Below are 22008 nucleotides of genomic sequence, written 5' to 3' on the forward strand. Positions count from 1 at the left end.
ATTTAAAAAACTCGTTCATTTTTTTTTTCTTTTAAACATTCAAAGTAAAAAAATTGATCGAAGAAATAAAAGATTCATAAAGTGTCGAAACAGTTTCAATTTCAAGTTAATAATTAAATCTAGCTTTCAATGAAATGAAAAAAAAAAAAATCAAATGGGCGATCCCCTAACGAATTGAATAATAACATAAATAATACAGTATAAATATATTATAACCCCACTGAAACCCTACGGCTCAAATAGATGCAAGTCATTAATAAATGTCTGATCCTCCATTATTAGAAAAAAAAAATATATTCTTCTCTTGTAAGAAAATGTACATTAAATTTTATTTAAAAAATAACCATGAAAAAATTGATGTTGTTCATTATAGGTATTTATAATTTATACCTGTCAGCTCTTGATGAAACTTATCTATAAAAAAGTAACCAACTGGCTTTAAACCTGTTCTGATCGGTGCATACTATACGGTGATACGAATCTCAACAAAATATTTGTTGGCTGTTACCAACATAGATTTTCCTCTACTTAAATTTTGTTTTTTTTTTATCTTGAATCAATTAAGCTATTAAGGAAGATATACTTCTAATGGAATGGGGTCTTTTTGTAAGTAACTTATCTATGAGAAGTATAAAATGAATGTAGACAAAATAAGCTCGAGAAAATCTTAAATAAATTTTCTTTGAAATTTTTAATCTTTGGGGCATTCCATGCGAAATGGGAAAATGACTGAAATTTAAAAATTACTCTAATTCATTATAATTTAGTCCTAATTTATTATTAAAAGTCTATATTTTACTAATTTGTAAAGAAAATTTTTTTATCAATAAGAAAATCGATTTTTCTCTCCTAGTAACTTTTCAGCTGTATTAACTTGTATCCGAGTCAAATGTTGTTTTAATAGTTTTAAGAACAAATTTATTTTATGTTTGTTATTAACTAACATATTTATTATTATAGTTTCAAGAACAAATTTTGTTTATGTTCGTTATTAATTAACACCTAAGTTTATCAAGATCGTGTTGTCAGCATACTAAATCCTTTATTTGTCTTTTTTAATTAGTTTTTTTTTAATTATCCTAAATAATTTATAGTTAAATATATAAACAATAATGTTTCTAAGGTTGAAATGATATAACAGTCTTTTTAATAAACAACTTGATGTAGACATTTAATTTTGTACTTGTCCCACCAGTCACAAATGCCTGTCCCACCAGTCACAATAAAAACAAATTTTTTTTAATTGTTTCTTCGTAGGTAATCAGTCTAATTCTTCATAATATTCCATTTTTAGTAGATTTCATAGAAATCTAACTATTGCATTGGTCCTCATGACGGAACTTTTGAAAAATTTTGCTATATTTCGACTCAGCTCGTCAAGCGAATTCAGAAAATGCATATGGTTCAAAAGTTTATATATGTATGTATTTATATATATATATATATATATATATATATATATATATATATATATATATATATATATATATATATATTTTTATATATATGGGATATAACGCGGCTTGTCAGGACGATAGCGTCGCCAATTTACAACGGATCTCTACCAAACTCAACATACTTATTCTACAGATAAATACCAAAGTCAAGTTCGAAGATGAGCTTAATCGGTCAAGTAATTTAGAAATACCAGGATTTCAAAATTTTGAAAATCATAAAAATTCATATTTCTTCACTTTCGAACTCGAATAACTTTTGAATGGGATAACTTATTGCAATTCTGTAAATTGCATCCGAAAGCTCTTTAAATAAGCTTCAATGTGAGTACCATGTCATATGTGTAGTCTCAAAATTATGCCCCATTCCCCTATGCCAATTATGAAATTTGCTATTGCACTGGTTTTAGTATTTGTCCGTCGATATATATTTTTGTCGATTGCATATAAGTTAAAAGCCCTAGTTCTGTATACAATCTTTGTTATATTTTTTTCTATTCATGATGAAATCTACTTCCATTTCGGCTGCCGAATGGTCTTTTTTGTAGGATTAATTTTGTATTGAGAGGGAAGTATTTTTTAAAAGTTTAGTGGTCGAACTGAAATTGGACTTTAAGTATACCTTTGGTAAGAGAGAAGGATTTGTTCTTAGTCCCACCAGTCACACTCAGTCAAATGATAATTACGAGAAACTTAAAAAGTAATGGAGGTTTTTGACGAAGAGATGTTGTTAATTAGTTATTCTTCTATATTGTAAGATAAATTTGACTATAGTATAAGTTTCAGTCACATAATTATAGCTTATTATTGATGAAATTATAGAGTCAAATGTCCCACCAGTCGCTATGGAATGCCTCTTTTACAATTTTTTGATATCTCTAATATTTACTTCAAAATTTTAAGTTCAAATTTTTGATAATGATTTTTTACGAAATTCTTAATGATTTTTTACGAAATTTAAGCCACAATTCCAATGATAAGATAATTTCTTAAAGATTTTCTCGAACTGAATTGATAATGAAAAAAAAAAAAAAAACGATATATTCTTACCCCTACCTTTTGGGCCTTTTTCTCTTTACGTTTAATAACACATTGATTTTCTGGTACAACACATTCAGGTCGCATACCAACGGCCAAACACTTTTTCAGTCGACACTCCTGGCATTTACGTCGCATATACATGTCAATTTCACAATTATTACCATACTTGCACTGATAAACGGCATTTTTAGTAATACTTCTTCTGAAAAATCCTTTACAACCTTCACATGTAAGTGCATTATAATGATAACCAGACGCCCTGTCACCACAAACTAAACAAAGTTCTTCTTGTTGTCGTGGAGTCGGGCCTTTTTTCTTTTTCGCATCACAACTGTCTGCGCTGTACCCGTTCAACGAACTGGGGGGTGATAGATCATCCCTGCCTGTAACAGAAAATTGGAAAAATTTGTAAGATTTTGTTCTTAAAAAACAAAAAATTTTTAACCTTTAAAAATAAATAATTTTGAATTTTTTTTAATAAGCTCATCCCGATGTTACACTTATCAAGAGCTTTCATTTGAATACCCACATGCTATTTTTTATATATTTTATATATATAGTATTTGTGAAATATATAAATATATAAAATATATAAAAAATTGATGTGGGTACTCAAATAAAAGGTCCCGATGAGTGTAATGTCGGAGTGAGTTTATATCTTTAAAAATATCGTTAGTTGACTAAATACCAGGTAATTTCTTAATTATTGTTATTTTTAAAGATATAAGCTTATTCTGATGTTACACTCATCCAGAGCTTTCATTTGAGTACCCACATGCCATTTTTTATATATTTTATATATATGGTATTTGTGATATATATAAATATATAAGATTTATGAAAAATTGATGTGGGTACTCAAATGAAAGCTCTTGATGAATATAACATCGAGATGAGCTTATATCTTTAAAAATATCAATAGTTGACAAAATACAAGGTCATTCCTTAATTATTGATATTTTTAAAGATATAAGCTTATTCTGATGTTACACTCATCCAGAGCTTTCATTTGGGTACCCACATGCCATTTTTTATATATTTCATATATATGGTATTTTTGATATATATAAATATATAAAATATATGAAAAATTGATGTGGGTACTCAAATGAAAGGTCTTGATGAGTGTAATGTCAGGATGAGCTTATATCATTAAAAATGTCAATATTTCACAAGATACAAGGTAATTTTTTATTTATGTACCTAGAGATAAATTTTCGAATGTAGCCTAAATATCATAATAAATTGACCATCGCTAAGAATGAAATGAAACCTTGAAAAGGCGCAGATTCGAGACGTTTGAAATGACACTAAATTTCACTAAAAAAAACCAATTTAATCATGTGACTTTCCCAAGAACAAAACATTTCTTATTTTTTTTCATAATATAAATTTTCTTGAAAGTATTATTAAGAATTCAGAAAAGTAAATTTAATATTTTTTCACCTGTTCTCTTGAATAATTATTTACAATGCATTAATTAAATTAAAATAAAAACTCGATGTGTGTGTAGATGAATGTAGCAAATAGCATAAATATTAATAAGGATGAATAATAATAAAAAAGGTAAAGGTATGTATGTATGTATAGAGATATGTTGTTTGGAATAAAAGGCAGTGATGCCGTAGCTCTTGTACTTTCACCGACCGTGACTTCTACGTTCCACCCAACGAGTTTCCACAGATGAAAGAGTTAATAGAGACACACGTGACGACGTTGCCACGTATAGGTTACTAGAACCTGTGTAACGTGGCCGACACGCTAAGTAATATCGGTAATAGCTGGGAAATTCCCTCAAGCAACAGCGACTAGCAAAAGTTGCCAACAATTGCTTGCTTATATATATTTTTATTAATAATATTTAATATTAATGTAATAACTCGAGGTTACATTTTATAATTTACATTTACAGCTTTTATATTACTAATTGTTAACATTTTTTTTTCTCAATTTTTCGTTAACTTTTTTAAATTATTTTTAAAGAAATTTTACATCAAGATTAATTAATCAATTTATATTTTAGATTTTTTTTTCTTAACTTGAAATTAATATTATTTAAAATATTTTCTTTCAATTTTTTATAAAAATGTTTTTTTTCTTAATCTTGTTAAAATTTTCAAGAAATTTTATTAAAAATTTTTTGAGCTTTTGTAAAAATTTTCGTAATTTGGCGCGTTAATACCTTGAAATTTTGGGACCTCGTCGCTAGATGGCGCTCAAAGCGGCCTCTCTCGAAGGTACTTTGTTATTCTAAAGATTTATATAGATTAATATTGATGAAAAATTAGTTATCTGTACAAGAGGATTTTTTTAGAAAAAAATCCATGAAATTTGGATGCAAATTATGACTTAAATATTGAAGACAATTTTGCTTTATTAAATAATAACTTTCGTTAAATTGCACTGTACTTTCTTAAATATTGACGTTTTTAAAAATATAAGCTCATCTCGATGTTACACTCATCAAGAGCTTTCATTTGAGTACCCACATGCATTTTCATATATTTTTCATATATACATATATATAATATATATAAATATATGAGAAAATGATTTGGGTATTCAAATGAAAGGTCTCGATGAATATAACATCGGGATGAGCTTATTTCTTTAAAAATGTCAATATTTCACAAGATACAAGGTCATTTCTTAATAATTGCCATTTTTGAAGATATAAACTCATTTCGATGTTACACTCATTGAGATCTTTTATTTGAGTACCCACATGCATTTTTATATACTTTTCATGTATACATATATATAATATATATAAATATATGAAAAATTGATGTGGGTACTCAAATGAAAGCTCTTGATGAGTGTAACTTCAAGATGAGCTTATATCTTTAAAAATGTCAATATTTCACAAGATACAAGGTCATTTCTTAATAATTGCCATTTTTGAAGATATAAACTCATTTCGATGTTATACTCATTGAGATCTTTTATTTGAGTACCCATATCAATTTTTCATATATTTATATATATTATATATATATATATGTATATATGAAAAATATATTAAAATGCATGTGGGTACTCAAATGAAAGGTCTTGATGAGTGTAACATCAGGATGAGCTTATATCTTTAAAAATGTCAATATTTCACAAGATACATGGTCATTTCTTAATAATTGCCATTTTTGAAGATATAAACTCATTTCGATGTTATACTCATTGAGATCTTTTATTTGAGTACCCATATCAATTTTTCATATATTTATATATATTATATATATATATATATATATATATATATATATATGTATATATGAAAAATATATTAAAATGCATGTGGGTACTCAAATGAAAGGTCTTGATGAGTGTAACATCAGGATGAGCTTATATCTTTAAAAATGTCAATATTTCACAAGATACAAGGTCATTTCTTAATTATGTACCTAGAGTGAAAATTTTCGAATGCAGCCTAAATACATCATAATAAATTTACTATTGGTGAGAATGATATGAAACCATGTAAATTCACAACTCCAGGTCAAGACTTTTCCAACGATACCAAATTTAACCATAAAAACTCATTTTATCATATAAATACACTGGCTACAAAATTTCGCTTACTCTCTTAATAATATAAATAATCCAGGCACCTTTCAAAGATATTCATCTATATATGCATTTAAAAAATTTTCCCACACTATTTATAACCAACAATAAGCAATAAAAAAAAATCTCACTGCTATTTGTTTCCTCTACCCATATAATCCAGTCGCTTTTAAAATGTACCATTTATGGGAATGGAGGCCAGTGTTTCTCAATATAATCCATCGATTAAGCTTTAATTTTATTTATATTTAAGTTTCACTCGTCAGATAATCAAGATACTTATTTCACAACACACGATAAAAAATTTTTATTTTCATAAAAAAAAAAAAAAATAAAAATTCTGATTGTCATCATAATGATTATGATCATTAATATTAATAATTATTAATAATAACGTATGGTTAAATATTTAGTGACCTCACTTACAATGACGTGGACCAAAATGGCTGAAGGCTGTCCAGTCACCGATTGGCTTGCTAGATGTGGGACAAATTACTATACAGCCAAAAGATTTTATAAGTTTATTGCCACATAAGGTCAATCATAAAACGAATACAAGCGTAAAAAAATAAATCAACATATTAACCTCAACTTAAGGAAGGAAGTACGTGTCATATCTTAGAAGCGTGACGTGAAAAATCAATGGGAATTTAAGCAAAATCATTACTCATATTATGATTGGTTTGTATTTTAAAAATTAAAATTATATTGTATAGAATTTTTAATAATATATTTTATTATTATTATTATTATTATTATTGCTTCCTACGATGCATTGAAATATTCCGTAGGCGTTGCAAGGTAACTTAACTGATCAATGCAGATATATTACAACCTACACACTGTACTAATGACACAATAAACTACGCAACAAGAGAAACAAAGTACGGCCTTGATTGATTTAACCTAATTTACTTAACAATAATTAGATACATTGTTTTTTATTCATATCTATATCTGTTTATATTATCAGCTACCTGTTTGCTGGTTGTTATATAATATGCGATGTATGTACGGGAAGTACAAACACGGTAATAATACAAACTATCAACCTGCAATCACTGTGTAGCTAAAGATAATTGTGAATTATTAATAAAATAGCTTTTGAAGATTTATCGATATTTTTAATTATAATGAAGGAAAAGAATTTATTTTTAAAAATTAGGACAAAACAATTTTCAACAAAAATTGTTTTTTCTTGAATCTAGAAAACTTTTATTGACATTCTTGAAGATATAAGCTCATCTTGATGTTGTACTCATTAAGAGCTTTCATTTGAGTACCCACATGACTTTTTGGTATATTTTGTATATTTGATATATATGATATTTGTGAAATATATAAAATATATAAAAAATACATGTTGGTATTCATATGAAAGGTCTCGACGAGTATAACATCGGAATGAGCTTGTATTTTTGAAAATATCGTTATTTGATAAGATACAACGTCATTTGTTAATTATTGACATTTTTAAAGACATAAGTTCATCTAGATGTTATATTTATCGAGACCTTTCATTTGAGTACCCACATGGCATTTTTTATATATTATATATATATGATATTTGAGAAATATATAAATATATAAAATATATGAAAAATTGATGTGGGTACTCTAATGAAAGATCTCAATGAGTGTAACATCAGAATGAGCTTAAATCTTTGAAAACATCATTGGTTGATAAGATACAATGTAATTTCTCAATTATTGACATTTTTAAAGATATAAGCTCATCTAGACGTTATATTCATCGAGATCTTTCATTTGAGTACCCACATGAATTTTTGAATTCTTTATATATTTGATATATATGATATTTGTAATATATATAAAATATATAAAAAATCTATGTGGGTATTCAAATGAAAGATCTCGATGAGTGTAACATCTAGATGAGCTTATATCTTAAAAAATATCATTAATTGACAAAATACACTGAAATTTCTTAATTATTGACATTTTTAAGGATATAAGCTCATCCTGATGTTACACTCATCGAGACCTTTCATTTGAGTACCCACATGACTTTTTTTTATATATTTTGTATATTTGATATATATGATATTTGTGAAATGTATAAAATATATGAAAAATACATGTGGGTACTCAAATGAAAGGTCTCGATGAGAGTAAAACCAGAATGAACTTATATCTTAAAAAATATCATTAGTTCACAAAATACAATTAAATTTCTTAATTATTGACATTTTTAAGGATATAAGCTCGTCTCGACTTTGTACTCATCAAGACCTTTCATTTGAGTACCCACATGAATTATTGATATATTTTATATATATCACAAATATTATATATATCAAATATATGAAAAATGCATGTGGGTACTCAAATGAAAAGTCTCAATGAGTATAATATCAAGATGAGCTTATATCTTAAAAAACCTCATTAGTTGACAAAATACAATGTAATTTCTTAATTATATACATTTTTAAAGATATAAGCTCATTCCGGTGTTACACTCAGTAAGACCTTTTATTTGAATACCCACATGAATTTTTCATATATTTTATATATTTGATATATATGATATTTGTAAAATATATAAAATATATGAAAAATCCATGTGGGTACTCAAATGAAAGGTCTCGATGAGTGTAACATCAAAATGAGCTTATATCTTAAAAAATATCATCCGTTTACAAGATACAATATAATTTCTCAATTCTTGATATGTTTGAGTACCATAAAAAAATTGTTCAAAAATGTATTTAAAAAATTATAAAATTTTAAATCAAAGTTAATAATACAGAAACAATGTGACCCTAATTAAATCCTTGGTGAATGGAATAAAAGCAGCGGAGGTTAATCCCTTGGTGTCTTTTGGTCCAGTGTAACAACACTGTTGGTCAGTGTCTCAGTGTGTTGCTGTGTTGTGAGCTGATGTTTTCACTCAGGTGAATATTAACTTGGTATTTTACCTCGTTGCATGCAACAAAACGATCCACACACAGACAGACACATGGAAGATTAAACACGTGAATATCCTGAAGACATGAGAGTCCAGAGTTAAATGTATCCTCGGGATGGCTCGTGTACCAACATATATATACATATATACATATATATATACTTATATACATATATATACATATATATATATATATGAAGGTGCAGAATTGTTGAGTTTGGTTGAGGCAGCAGTTGCTGGCCGAGGGTTTCCGTGTTGGTTAGTAGTTCTCTTGGAGAGCAGTGAGCGGCCTTGACTCTGGCTTGTTCCCTACCTCTTTTCCCACTGGCTTTTACCATCACCATCACTACACCATCACCATCGCCAGAGCGACTTCCTTTGGATCCTCCTGTCTCTTTTTAACTCTAGTTCATCCACATCCACATAAATGCTTTCTGTATTTCTGTTTCATGCTGTAGTTTACTATAGTATGTAGGTATATACCGTGGTCTCGTACTAAACAACCTCAACCGCATCTAAGTTTTTCCTCGGTTTATAAAACAGGCCACCAAACTCACTCTTCAACAACAACAACCAGCAACATTTGCTCGGTTAGTCTTCTTATATCTCTCTTATTTTTTATTGTATCCTTCATTCTTTACTTAAATCTACCGCCGCACCATCTCTGATAAAGATTTCATCTATACATAGATGGATTTATTTATGGAATCTCGGAATAATCTTCTCTCTGGTAATCTTATACTAAGGAACGGAGAAATAAAACAGATTTATTGAAACTTGAAGATTATTTCGACAAACTGATAAATTAATCATTTGTTGACTTTAAATTAATTTGTTTTATTTCGACAAGATATAAATCTTGGTATTAATAATAATAATTTTATTGATAAGTTTTTAATAAAATTTATTAATAATAAAAAATTTTAAGAATAGGTGTAGATTATTATTATTATTAAGATAATAGAAAAAATTTGGTGTCAAAGATAGTCATATGATAAAATCGGTTTTTTTTGTGGAATTTAGTGTCATTGCAAAGGTCTTGACTTGAATTTGTGTCTTTTCAAGTTTTCATATAATTCTTATCGATAGTAAATTTATTATGATGCATAAAGGCTGCATTTGAAAATTATCTCTAGACACATCATTAAGAAATGACCTTGTATCTTGTGAACTATCGACATTTTTTAAGATATCAGCTCATCCTGATATAACACTCATCGAGACCTTTCATTTGAGTACCCACATCAATTTTTCATATATTTTATATATTTATATATTTCACGAATACCATATATATTAAATATATAAAAAATGACATGTGGGTATTTAAATAAAAGGTCTCGATGAGTGTAACATCGAAATGAGTTTATATCTTGAATAATGTCAATAATTAAGAAATGACATTGCATTTTGTTATCTATTGACATTTTTAAAGATATAAGATCATCCTGACATTACTTTCATCAAGACCTTTCACTTGAGTACCCACATCAATTTTTCATATATTTATATATTTTATATATACCTATATATGAAAAACATATGAAAATGCCATGTGGGTACTTAAATGAAAGGTCTCGATGAGTGTAACATCAGGATGAGCTTATATCTTTAAAAATGTCAATAGTTAAGACATGACCTTGTATCTTGAGAACTATTGACATTTTTGAAGATATAAGCTCATCCCGATGTTACACTCATCAAGGCTTTTCGTTTGAGTACCCACATCAATTTTTCATATATTTTATATATTTATATATATTATATACATGTATATATGAAAAATATATCAAAAACACATGTGGGTACTCAAATGAAAGCTCTTGATGAGTGTAGCATCAGGATGAGCTTATATTTTGAAAAATATCAATAATTAAAAAATGACCTTGTATCTTATCAACCATTGACATTTTTAAAGATATAAGCTCATTCCGATGTTACACTCATCGAGACCTTTCATTTGAGTACCTACATCAATTTTTCATACATTCATATATATTATATATATGTATATATGAAAAATATTTGAAAATGTATGTGGGTACTCAAATGAAAGCTCTGGATGAGTGTAACATCGGGACGAGCTTATATTTTTAAAAACGTCAATAGTTGAAAAAATACAGTTAAATTTAACAAAAGTCATTATTCAATTAAGCAAAATTTTTATTTATTTGTAGTTCACAAGTCACAGTAGTCACATAGTGACTGCAAAGTTGCTAGTTATTATTATTATTATTATTATTAGTCAGGAATTTTACATTAAAAAAAGTGTTTCTAGTTTCTTATTTTATTTTAAAGTTTTAGTACAAAAAATTTTCAAAATTTGTCATTTTGAATTCCTCTTTACAATAATTGAAAATTTTTTTCGTTCAAAAAATGGTTGCAATAAAATTTTTTTAACAATTTAAAATAATTATCTAATTCAAAATATGTTACATCATTTAAAAATAAAAAAAGGCCATTCGGCAGCCGAAATGGAAGTAGATTTCACATAAAGCAAATTTTAATTATCAGACGAATTAACAGACGAATAGGTTATTTTAAGTTTAGGTAAATAAAATGACATGAAAATTGAAGCTTCTTTAATGGGCTTTAAAATGAAATTCACAAAAATTCGATAAGTTATTTCATTCAAAAGTTATGCGCGAAAGAATCTGCCAAAAAATGAATTTTTAGGATTTTGAAAATTTTGAAACTCTGTAATTTCTGAACTACTTGACCGATTAAGCTCATCTTTGAACTTGGCCTTGGTTATCGTCTAAAAATGAAGTATGTTGAGTTTGAAACGGATCCATTATGAATTAGAGACGCTATCGTCCGGATAAGCCGCGTTATATTGTGTATATATATATATATATATATATATAAATACATACATATATAAACTTTTGAACTAATGGCATTTTCTGAACCAGCTTGACGAACTGAGTCAGGAAATAGCAAAATTTTTCAAAAGTTGCGTCATGAGGACAAATGCAATAGTTAGATTTCTATGAAATCTACTAAAAATACTTTAAAAATAATCAAATCTATAAACTTGAAATAAAAATAAACCCTTCTATCATTACTGAGTGAATTCAATGATAGCTCATTGCTTCTGCAAGTAAAATGGCATCGAACTCACTTGAAAGCTCTCCAATAAAATCTATACTCACTTTAATTCTTTTCTTACAAAAAAAGCAATGGTGTAATTAGTAATCAGGTTACTTTACTTTGTGCAAAATTCTTTGCATCAAATTTCCTCCTTATTATATTTACTGAATTTATACTTGCTAAATTTATGTTTATAAATAAATACACGGAATAAAATAGATAAAAATCTTAATTTCAGTCAAAGGAAAGGAGAGAAGATAATTACTGAATAAAAAAAATAAAAAATCAAGTAAATAGATAATAATTATCATTAAGAAGAGGGTGTTCCAGTTAAACACATAAATATAAGACACCCATGACCCGACGTCACGATATCTGCACTACATTCGTGGGAAATAACATATTTATAACTTTAGTTAATTTATTAAATAATATCCAGCAAGTTAGATCTTAAGATTAGTCGGTAAGTTTTTAGTTTATTTCTTTAAGCCACTAATTACGCTTACTCTTTATAAAGAGTGCGAAGGTTTTTTTTTTTATATAATTTAATTAGCTAACAAAAATATTTATTGTTTTTGAGTCAATTTAATAGCAGTTATGACGAAGCTCACTTTTTATTGATATGTTTTTTATAGTTAATTTGGTAATTAACGGAACCGTTAATGGATTTTTTAGAATAAAATGATTTACGATAAAAAATTTAATAATAGGACTTTTATATAACTCAGTGAGATAATTTTATTTCAATAGAAAAAAACAAAAAAAAAAAATTAATATAAGCTATAAATTTAAAAATTACATTTATAATTTTATTTTTTTTTTTAATTTTTGTAATTTTTTATGAGAAAAAAATTTTTTTTGTAATTATTTTTAAGGCTACATTGTTCAGAATTAACAAAAAAAAAAATTTAAGCGCGTTGCTATTGAATAAATAATCGCTAGCGCCACCAAGCGAGAGCGTCAGTGAACTAAAAGTTGGTCCGCTCGAAACTTTGACCATTAGACCTTGCTAGTGCAACAAAATTGAACTTTTAAGGAGATCAACCCTAAGTAAAATTTTTAAAACTTCTTGAAAATTTGTAAATTCAATCTACGTGAATAATTAATGAAAAAATTATAACAGTAGCTTTTCGGGGTTTAATCAAATAATTAGGTTTAAAAATTGTAATTTTAACATGTAAAATGGATATTTCACCAGCCGTGTATTTGGTTAAGAATTTAGTGCAATTAACGATTTAAAAAAAAATTTATTTTCAATGAATTTGATTGAAAAAATAATAAGCTAGATTAAAACAATAAAAAAAGTAGCTTTCCGAACATATTACGGAGATATTTTATATTTTTTATGAAAAATCACTCGGAACTTGCGTTGTTTAAAGTCTTGTATTTGACTTGGCAACACCGCTTGTGCAGTTACCCAAAGCATAAGTACCCGCGGTTTTTAAAATGCTAGAAAATCTTAGTCATTTTAGTTAACCAGCAAACATAAATAAATTTGAAGGTTAGGGACACTTTTTTTGTGTTGTCAAGTGTATACCGGTAATTCAGAGTGCTAGATATTTTATCATTCAATTAAATGTTAATAATTATTTAATGAGTAAATTTTTCGGAAATTCCCTCAAAAATGTTATTAATTGATTTAAAAATTAATTTTAAGATAACAAAAGTATTTCTACGTATTATTTTTTTATAGACATTCTTTACACTAGGAGGGTACTTGAATCTCTTTAATAATTAAAAATAAATTGGATCAAAAAGTTAGTTTAAAAAAATTCCACTAGGTGACTGCGGCTCTCATAGTTAGAACTTTAAAATTTGAGTATATAAGGAGATCCACGCGAAGTAGTAAAATTTTTAAAACTTCCTGAAAGTTTGTAAATTCAATCTACGTAAATAACTAATAAAAAAATTATAACAGTAGGTTTTCGGGGTTTAATCAAATAATTAGGTTTAAAAATTGTAATTATAACATGTGAAATGGATATTTCACCAGCCGTGTATTTGGTTAAGAATTTAGTGCAATTAACGATTTAAAAAAATTTTATTTTTAATTAATTTAATTGAAAAAATAATAAGCTAGATTAAAACAATAAAAAAAAGTAGCTTTCCGAACATATTACGAAGATATTTTATATTTTTTATGAAAAATCACTCGGAACTTGCGTTCTTTAAAGTCTTGTATTTGACTTGGCAACACCGCTTGTGCAGTTACCCAAAGCATAAGTACCCGCGGTTTTTAAAATGCTAGAAAATCTTAGTCATTTTAGTTAACCAGCAAACATAAATAAATTTGAAGGTTAGGGACACTTTTTTTGTGTTGTCAAGTGTATACCGGTAATTCAGAGTGCTAGATATTTTATCATTCAATTAAATGTTAATAATTATTTAATGAGTAAATTTTTCGGAAATTCCCTCAAAAATGTTATTAATTAATTTTAAGATAACAAAAGTATTTCTACGTATTATTTTTTTATAGACATTCTTTACACTAGGAGGGTAAATCAGAGTTTTACACACCCAAAAAAATCCGTTTTAAATTTATCTATGTAATATATATTATTCACGTATGAAATAAATAAAACTGATGATGGTCTATAGTACGGTATGCAATAGTAGTTGCGCAAGAAAATTGCCAGTCAGCCATGGCCTTGTCCGCCAGCATTAAGTAGAGAGGGAAGTTAAATAGAATAAGTATAAAAAAATTACAAGTCAGCTTCTTCTTATTTTTATTATTATTATTATTATTATTATTATTATTATTATTATTATCTTGTTCTTCTTTTTGGTCTTCAATGTATTAAGCTTGACTTTACTTACATAAACTTATTTTTCATTTCGTTCCATTCTGTTCTTGTTCCATACCTTTACTCCTTTTTATTTAGTTAAACTATAGAGTAGAGTACAGCACAGTACAACCCGTAATTCTCTCTCACTTCATTCTTTTAACTTCTTGCTCCTTCAGTACGATGAGAAAATCAAGTCCTTCTTTATACTTCTGTCCTTGTTATCTTCAATCCGTTTTATTTATTATTTTTACACGCTCTCAACCTCCAAGACGTCGTTTCTCTCATATATGTACAAGTTACTGTCTACATACACATGTTATCTACATTTATATATACATTTATAAACAACCAATACATATATAAGTTGACTTATATAGTCGACCGCGTGATTCACATTCAAGTCACGAGAGTGTTCAGCAGCAAAAGCGAAACGCCCGACCTTATACTTTAACTCTATGTACGTGATACACGTGCGAGAAGAACATTTTATAGTGTAGGTATGTAAGGTAACATAAGTATAGATTTTATATTTTAATCCTATACTACGCTTATTATTATTATTATTACAATAATAATTATTATTATTATCATCCAGCAAATTCAAATTTTTCAATATTAATAGTAATAATAATAAAACTCCAAACTTATTCTCAAAATTTATTATTTAATAATTTTGAATTTTTAAAATAATAATAATAATAATAACAAATTATATCAAATTTTTCACATTTTTGAAGATATAAGCTCACCCCGACATTACACTCATCAAGATCTTTTATTTGAGTACCCACATCAATTTTTCATATATTTTATATATTTATATATTTCACAAATACTATATATGTAAAATATATAAAAAATGTCATGTGAGTACTCAAATGAAAGCTTTCGATAAGCGTAACATCAGGATGAGCTTACATTTTTAAAAATATCAATAATGGAGAAATTATCTTGTGAATTATTGACATTTTTAAAGATATAAGCTCACTTCTACATTACAGTCATCGAGACCTTTCATTTGAATACCCACATCAATTTTTCATATATTTCATATATTTATATATATATGAATATATGAAAAATATATCAAAATGCATGTGGGTACTCAAATGAAAGGTCTTGATGAGTGTAACATCAGGATGAGCTTATATCTTGTCAATAATTAAAAAATGACCTTGTATCTTGTCAACCATTGACATTTGTGAAGATATAAGCTCATCCCGATGTTACACTCATCGAGACCTTTCATTTGAGTACCCACATCAATTTTTCATATATTTATATATATCACAAATACTATATATGTTAAATATATAAAAAATGTCATGTGAGTACTCAAATGAAAGGTCTCGATGAATAGAACATCATAATGAGTTTATATCTTTAAAAATGTCAATAATTACGAAATTACCTTGTATCTTGTCAACTATTGACATTTTTGAAGATATAAGCTCATCTTGATATTATACTCATTGAGATCTTTTATTTGAGTACCCACATCAATTTTTCATATATTTTATATATTTATATACTTCGCAAATACCATACATATAAAATATATAAAAAATGCCATGTGGGTACTCAAATGAAAGGTCTCGATGAGTGTAACATCAGGATGAGCTTATACCTTTAAAAATATCAATAATTAAGAAAGTACAGAGCAATTTTACAAAAGTCATTATTTAATGAAACAATTTTATTGATTTATAGTTCACAAGTTACAAGTTGCTAATTATTATTGTTATTTAGCTACTTTAATTTAAATAATAATAATAATAATAATAATAATAATAATCCAAAAATATTTTTAAAAATTATTATTATTATTATTATTATTATTATTATTATTACGCTCACTTAATAGCTATCCTTGACCTCAAAGATTTCATTTTTATAACAGTAATAGCAATTTATTTCGTCGAGGATTTTGATTCCCATTTTAAGACTGGGGGAAGAGATCCTGATCTTATACTGGGGATTCCCAAATTGAATCACTAGTCCAATGACTCTTGTTCATCTCTCTTAGATTCTTACACTCTTATATTTATATATTGGTGAGTTAAGTATAAGGATTGCGATATGATACGATGCCGGGTAAGAGAAAATCGTCATCGCGTAACGCGGCCACGTTGACCTACTTATAAATAAAAGTCAGTTGGAATTTCTCGTTAATGATTACGAGAGATTGCTTTTTAAGTTTTTAATACCGGGGTTCGTTCGGTAATTTATTACGGAATTAATGAAAATTGGGAAAGAGAAAGTATGGGAAGATTAGTTTTTTTTAATGAAAAGACTAATATAAACTGAAAATTTCAAAGAATATTTGAAATAAATTTTGAAAATGTAAATTTGAATTTTTTTTGTTATTTTAAACAAGAAATTTAAAAAAAAAAAATTTTAATTTTTTTCTTTTTTTTAATATTGATAATTTTTTTTTTTTTATTAAAAAATTATTATTAAAAAAAAATGATTAAAAAAATGATTATTAAAAAAAATTATTAAAAAAATTATAATTAAAACAAATTATTAAAAAAATTTTATTAAAAAAAATCTTAAACCAAGAAATTTATAATTCAAGAAAATTTTTTAAGAAATTTTTATCTTAAATATTTTATCAAAAAAAAAAAAAAAAATATTTATAAAGAGTAGTAATTAATAATTTTTTTAATTTAAAATAAACTAAAATAAATAATAAATTATTATAAACGTCTGATAAATTAATGCTAAATTAAGAAAAATGATCTCGGAGACATAAAGTCAAACATTAACTTCACTCATCATCAAGTCCAAGTTTAATCGGGCACAATACACTCTTAAGAGTATATAAGTGTGCTTGTAAGAGTACATAAACACACTAGCAACATATAACCACCGGGTGTATGTATTATATGTCTCTATTTGTACTAATGTATGTGTATTTGAACGTTGGCAATGAATGAATTCACGTCCAACGTCAGAGCAGTCTGGACTTGAACGCGGTGGGTCGATCAACGATGCGGCAACCAGTATTATATATACATATCTATACATGAGCAAGGAATCAACGACATCGTCGACGCGTCGTCTATGTACATCGCTAAACTCAGTTCGATATCAATTCCGTCACATTAATTACTAAAATATAAATATAACCATTAGTAGATATATTTTATAAAAATAATGATAATAGTAATTTATCATTATTATTTAACAATGTTAATTAAATTGAAGCAGCTAAATAACAATAATAATTAGGAACTTGTGAACTTGTGAATTATAAATAAATAAAATTTTGTTTTATTAAATAATGAATTTTGTTGAATCGCACTGTACTTTCTTAAATATTTACGTTTTTGAAGATATAAGCTCATCCTGATGTTACACTCATCAAGAACTTTCATTTGAGTACCCACATGGCATTTTTTATATAATTTATATATATGGTAGTTGTGAAATATATAAATATATGAAATATATGAAAAATTGATGTGGGTACTCAAATGAAAGGTCTCGATAAGTATAATGTCGGGGTGAGCTTCTTTCTTTAAAAATGTCAATAGTTGACACAATACAATGTAATTTCTTAATTATTGACATTTTTAAAGATATAAGCTCATCCTGATGTTACACTCATCAATACCTTTCATTTGAGTACCCACATGGCATTTTTTATATATTTTATATATATATATGGTATTTGTGAAATATATAAATATATAAAATATATGAAAAATTGATGTGGGTACTTAAATGAAAGGTCTTGATGGTTGTAATCTTGGAGTGAGCTTATATCTGTAAAAATGTTAATAGTTGATAAGATACAAGGTAATTTCTTAATTATTGACATTTTTAAAGATACAAGCTCATCCTGATTTTACGCTCATCAAGAGCTTTCATTTGAGTACTCACATGGCATTTTTTATATATTTTATATATGTGGTATTTGTGAAATATATAAATATATGAAATATATGAAAAATTTATGTGGGTACTCAAATGAAAGGTATCGATGAATGCAATGTTGGGGTGAGCTTATATCTTTAAAAATATCATTAGTTAACAAGATAACAATGTCAGTTCTTAATTATTGACATTTTTAAAGATATAAACTCATCCTGATGTCACACTCATCGAGACTTTTAATTTGAGTACCCACATGGCATTTTTTATATATTTTTCATATATACATTTATATAATATATATAAATATATGAAAAATTGATGAGGGTACTTAAATGAAAGGCCTCGATAAGTAAAATGTCAGGGTGAGCTTATATCTTTAAAAATGTCAATAGTTCACAAGATACAAGCTCATTTCTTAATTATTGACATTTTTAAAGATATAAGCTCATCCTGATGTTACACTCATCAAGACCTTTCATTTGAGTACCCACATGGCATTTTTTATATATTTTACATATATGGTATTTGTGAAATATATAAATATATAAAATATATGAAAAATTGATGTGGGTACTCAAATGAAAGGTCTTGATGATTGTAATCTTGGAGTGAGCTTATATCTTAAAAAATGTCAATATTTCACAAGATACAAAGTAATTTCTTAATTATTGACATTTTTAAAGATCTAAGCTCATCCCGATGTTACACTCATGAAAAGCTTTCATTTGAGCACCCGCATGCATTTTGATATATTTTTCATATATACATATATATAAAATATATAAATATATGAAAAATTGATGTGGGTACTTAAATGAAAAGTCCTGATGAGTGTATCATCAGGTTGAGCTTATATCTTTAAAAATGTCATATAAATTGATATAATTCATTATTATTATTATTATTATTATCATAGTTATAAAAATTTATAATTGGCTAATAATAATAATAAAGCTCCAAAATTAAAGTTATTATTTAACAATAATAAAATACACAGAAAAATATTATTAGTTGATATCTGAGCATTGAGCCGCTGCCGCCACCTGTTCGCCCGCGGAATCATCTACAGATGAACTCTTTCTTCTTATTCTTTTCAATATAATCTCTCCTTTTCTCTTAATTTTATTTCTCTGTTGAATCCAGAGAACCTTCTATCCCATCTTAACTCGTCTGAAGCAAACACTCATCAACAAGCGTTCGAGTTACTCGCGAGTGAGAGTGACCTACTGACCTCTCTACTCTTGACGACGTATCCTCCCTACTTTTTTTTACAACCATTACATCCAAAGTTAAGCCCAAGCTATTACAAGTGTTTGAAAGCTATTAAATGACACATTCTTTAATTTATTTTATATAAATACTTTATTTTTATTTTTATTTTTAGAGAGAATTTATAGATATTTTTTTTAGATTTAAAAATAATTCGGATCGATGGTAAAAAATTCTTCATTACTTTCTTTTTTATTTTTTATTTCAATTTTTTTAATTTCCGTGAAAGTTTTTTGAAGAATTTGAATTAAAGTTAAATTTTGTTTAATTTTTAATTCAAGTGATGCACTGATTTCATTTCTCCACAATCTACAGCACAGCAGTAGATTAATTTCACTTGGCTCGTCTTTTTCACACTTCACACTCGACATACTTTTTATTTCATTCCATTTTGTTATTATGATTATTATTCGCGTGAGATATCAACTTTTGGCCGTGAAAGTTTGCGTTGATAAGCCGAGTTTAACAAAAAAAAAGTGCTCTATTTATATTTATAATATTTGTTTTTTATTTTTAGTGTTATTTTTACGGTTTATTTTTGTCGAGTTACAAGCTCGTATTTGAGGAATCTCAGACTTTTTTTTTGCGGCTTTACTTCTAAGTAACATCTTCAATTTTTATCATAATAAAAATTTATTTATCAATTGCCTAATGATCTACTTGATGCATCGCTTAATTCGCGGTAATATTGAGAACAGTCAAAAATATATTTTATCTTTCAGTGACTCTCAATCATTTTTTTTTTATATTTTATTTATTATTTATTACTGATAATTTTTTTTTTATTATCAGTTATCAATTTAAAATTTAAAAAAATTCATTGAATTTTTATTTTAATAAAATTTTATTTATTTTTTATTTTAATAAAAATTTTATTAAATTTTTTAATTAATAAAAATTCATAGAAATTTTATCTTAATAAAATTTTCATTGAATTTTTATTTTAATAAAATTTTATTAAATTTTTAAATTAATAAAAATTCATAGAATTTTTATTTTAATAAAATTTTATTAAATTTTTAAATTAATAAAAATTCATAGAATTTTTATTTTAATAAAATTTTATTAAATTTTTATTTTAATAAAATTTTATTGAATTTTTTAAAACTTATTTTGTAAAAAAAATTTTTTTAAATTCAATTAAAATTAAAAATACTATTTTTAAAATTAAAAAAAAATTTTTTTTTAATTAAATTAAAATTAAAAATAATTTTTTTAATCTTAAAAAAAAATTTTTTGGAGTACAATAATTAAATAATAATAATAATAATAATAATAATTAAATTAAATTCATTAAATTTTATTTTAATAAAATTTCATTAAATTTTTATTTTCATAAAAGTCTATTGAATTTCTTAAAACTTATTTTGTAAAAAAAAAAAATTTTTTTTAATTAAATTAAAATTAAAAATAATTTTTTTAAACTTATAAAAAAATTTTTTAGAGTACAAAAAGAATAATAAAAAAAACTTTTGACATATTTACTAATAGTTCAACAACTTTTTCTGAAGACTTAAAAATTACCAAATATACTTTTATGAACAAGCTCAAAAAAAGTTTTGATTAACTCAATAACAGTTTCACAAGATTACCTAATATGGCCTCGTTTTTTTTTTTATAAAGTTTTAACAAAGAAAACGTTCTTTTTAAAATTAAATTTTAAAAGTAAAACTTTTTTAAGATTTTCATCATTAAATTCATAAATTATGTATTAAATTTAATTATCTTATAATTTTATTATATTATAGTTTTTTATATCTTTCATCAAACATTTAAAGAAAAGAAAAAAAAAATTTAATCAAGCTTTAGACATACTTTTTCAAATGAATAATTTATAACACTGAAGTTTTATTTTGAATAAATAAATGAAGTATTCATGGAATAAAAATGTCAAGAAAAGTTATAATTTAAGAAGATTAAATTTAACAGATATGGAAATTTTTTAATAAAAAAATTAACTTGATTCAAAAGAAAGAATTTTGAACCAAAA

General features: G+C 25.9%; 1 protein-coding gene across 3 annotated transcripts in view; it reads right to left on the minus strand.

Moving 5' to 3' along the window:
• The window catches only part of LOC123270306 (ecdysone receptor-like), a 189051-nt gene that overhangs the window by 10175 nt on the left and 156868 nt on the right, over positions 1-22008 (minus strand). For 2 of the 3 annotated variants that reach the window (XM_044736303.1, XM_044736304.1), the window contains one exon: positions 2505-2878. In XM_044736303.1, coding sequence (XP_044592238.1) covers positions 2505-2878 — 374 coding nt within the window. The remainder of the gene's footprint in view (positions 1-2504; positions 2879-22008) is intronic. The other variant, XM_044736305.1, reaches the window with a different exon arrangement.

Source organism: Cotesia glomerata, linkage group LG8 (assembly GCF_020080835.1).
Source record: "Cotesia glomerata isolate CgM1 linkage group LG8, MPM_Cglom_v2.3, whole genome shotgun sequence".
NCBI classification, from domain to species: Eukaryota; Metazoa; Arthropoda; class Insecta; order Hymenoptera; family Braconidae; genus Cotesia; species Cotesia glomerata.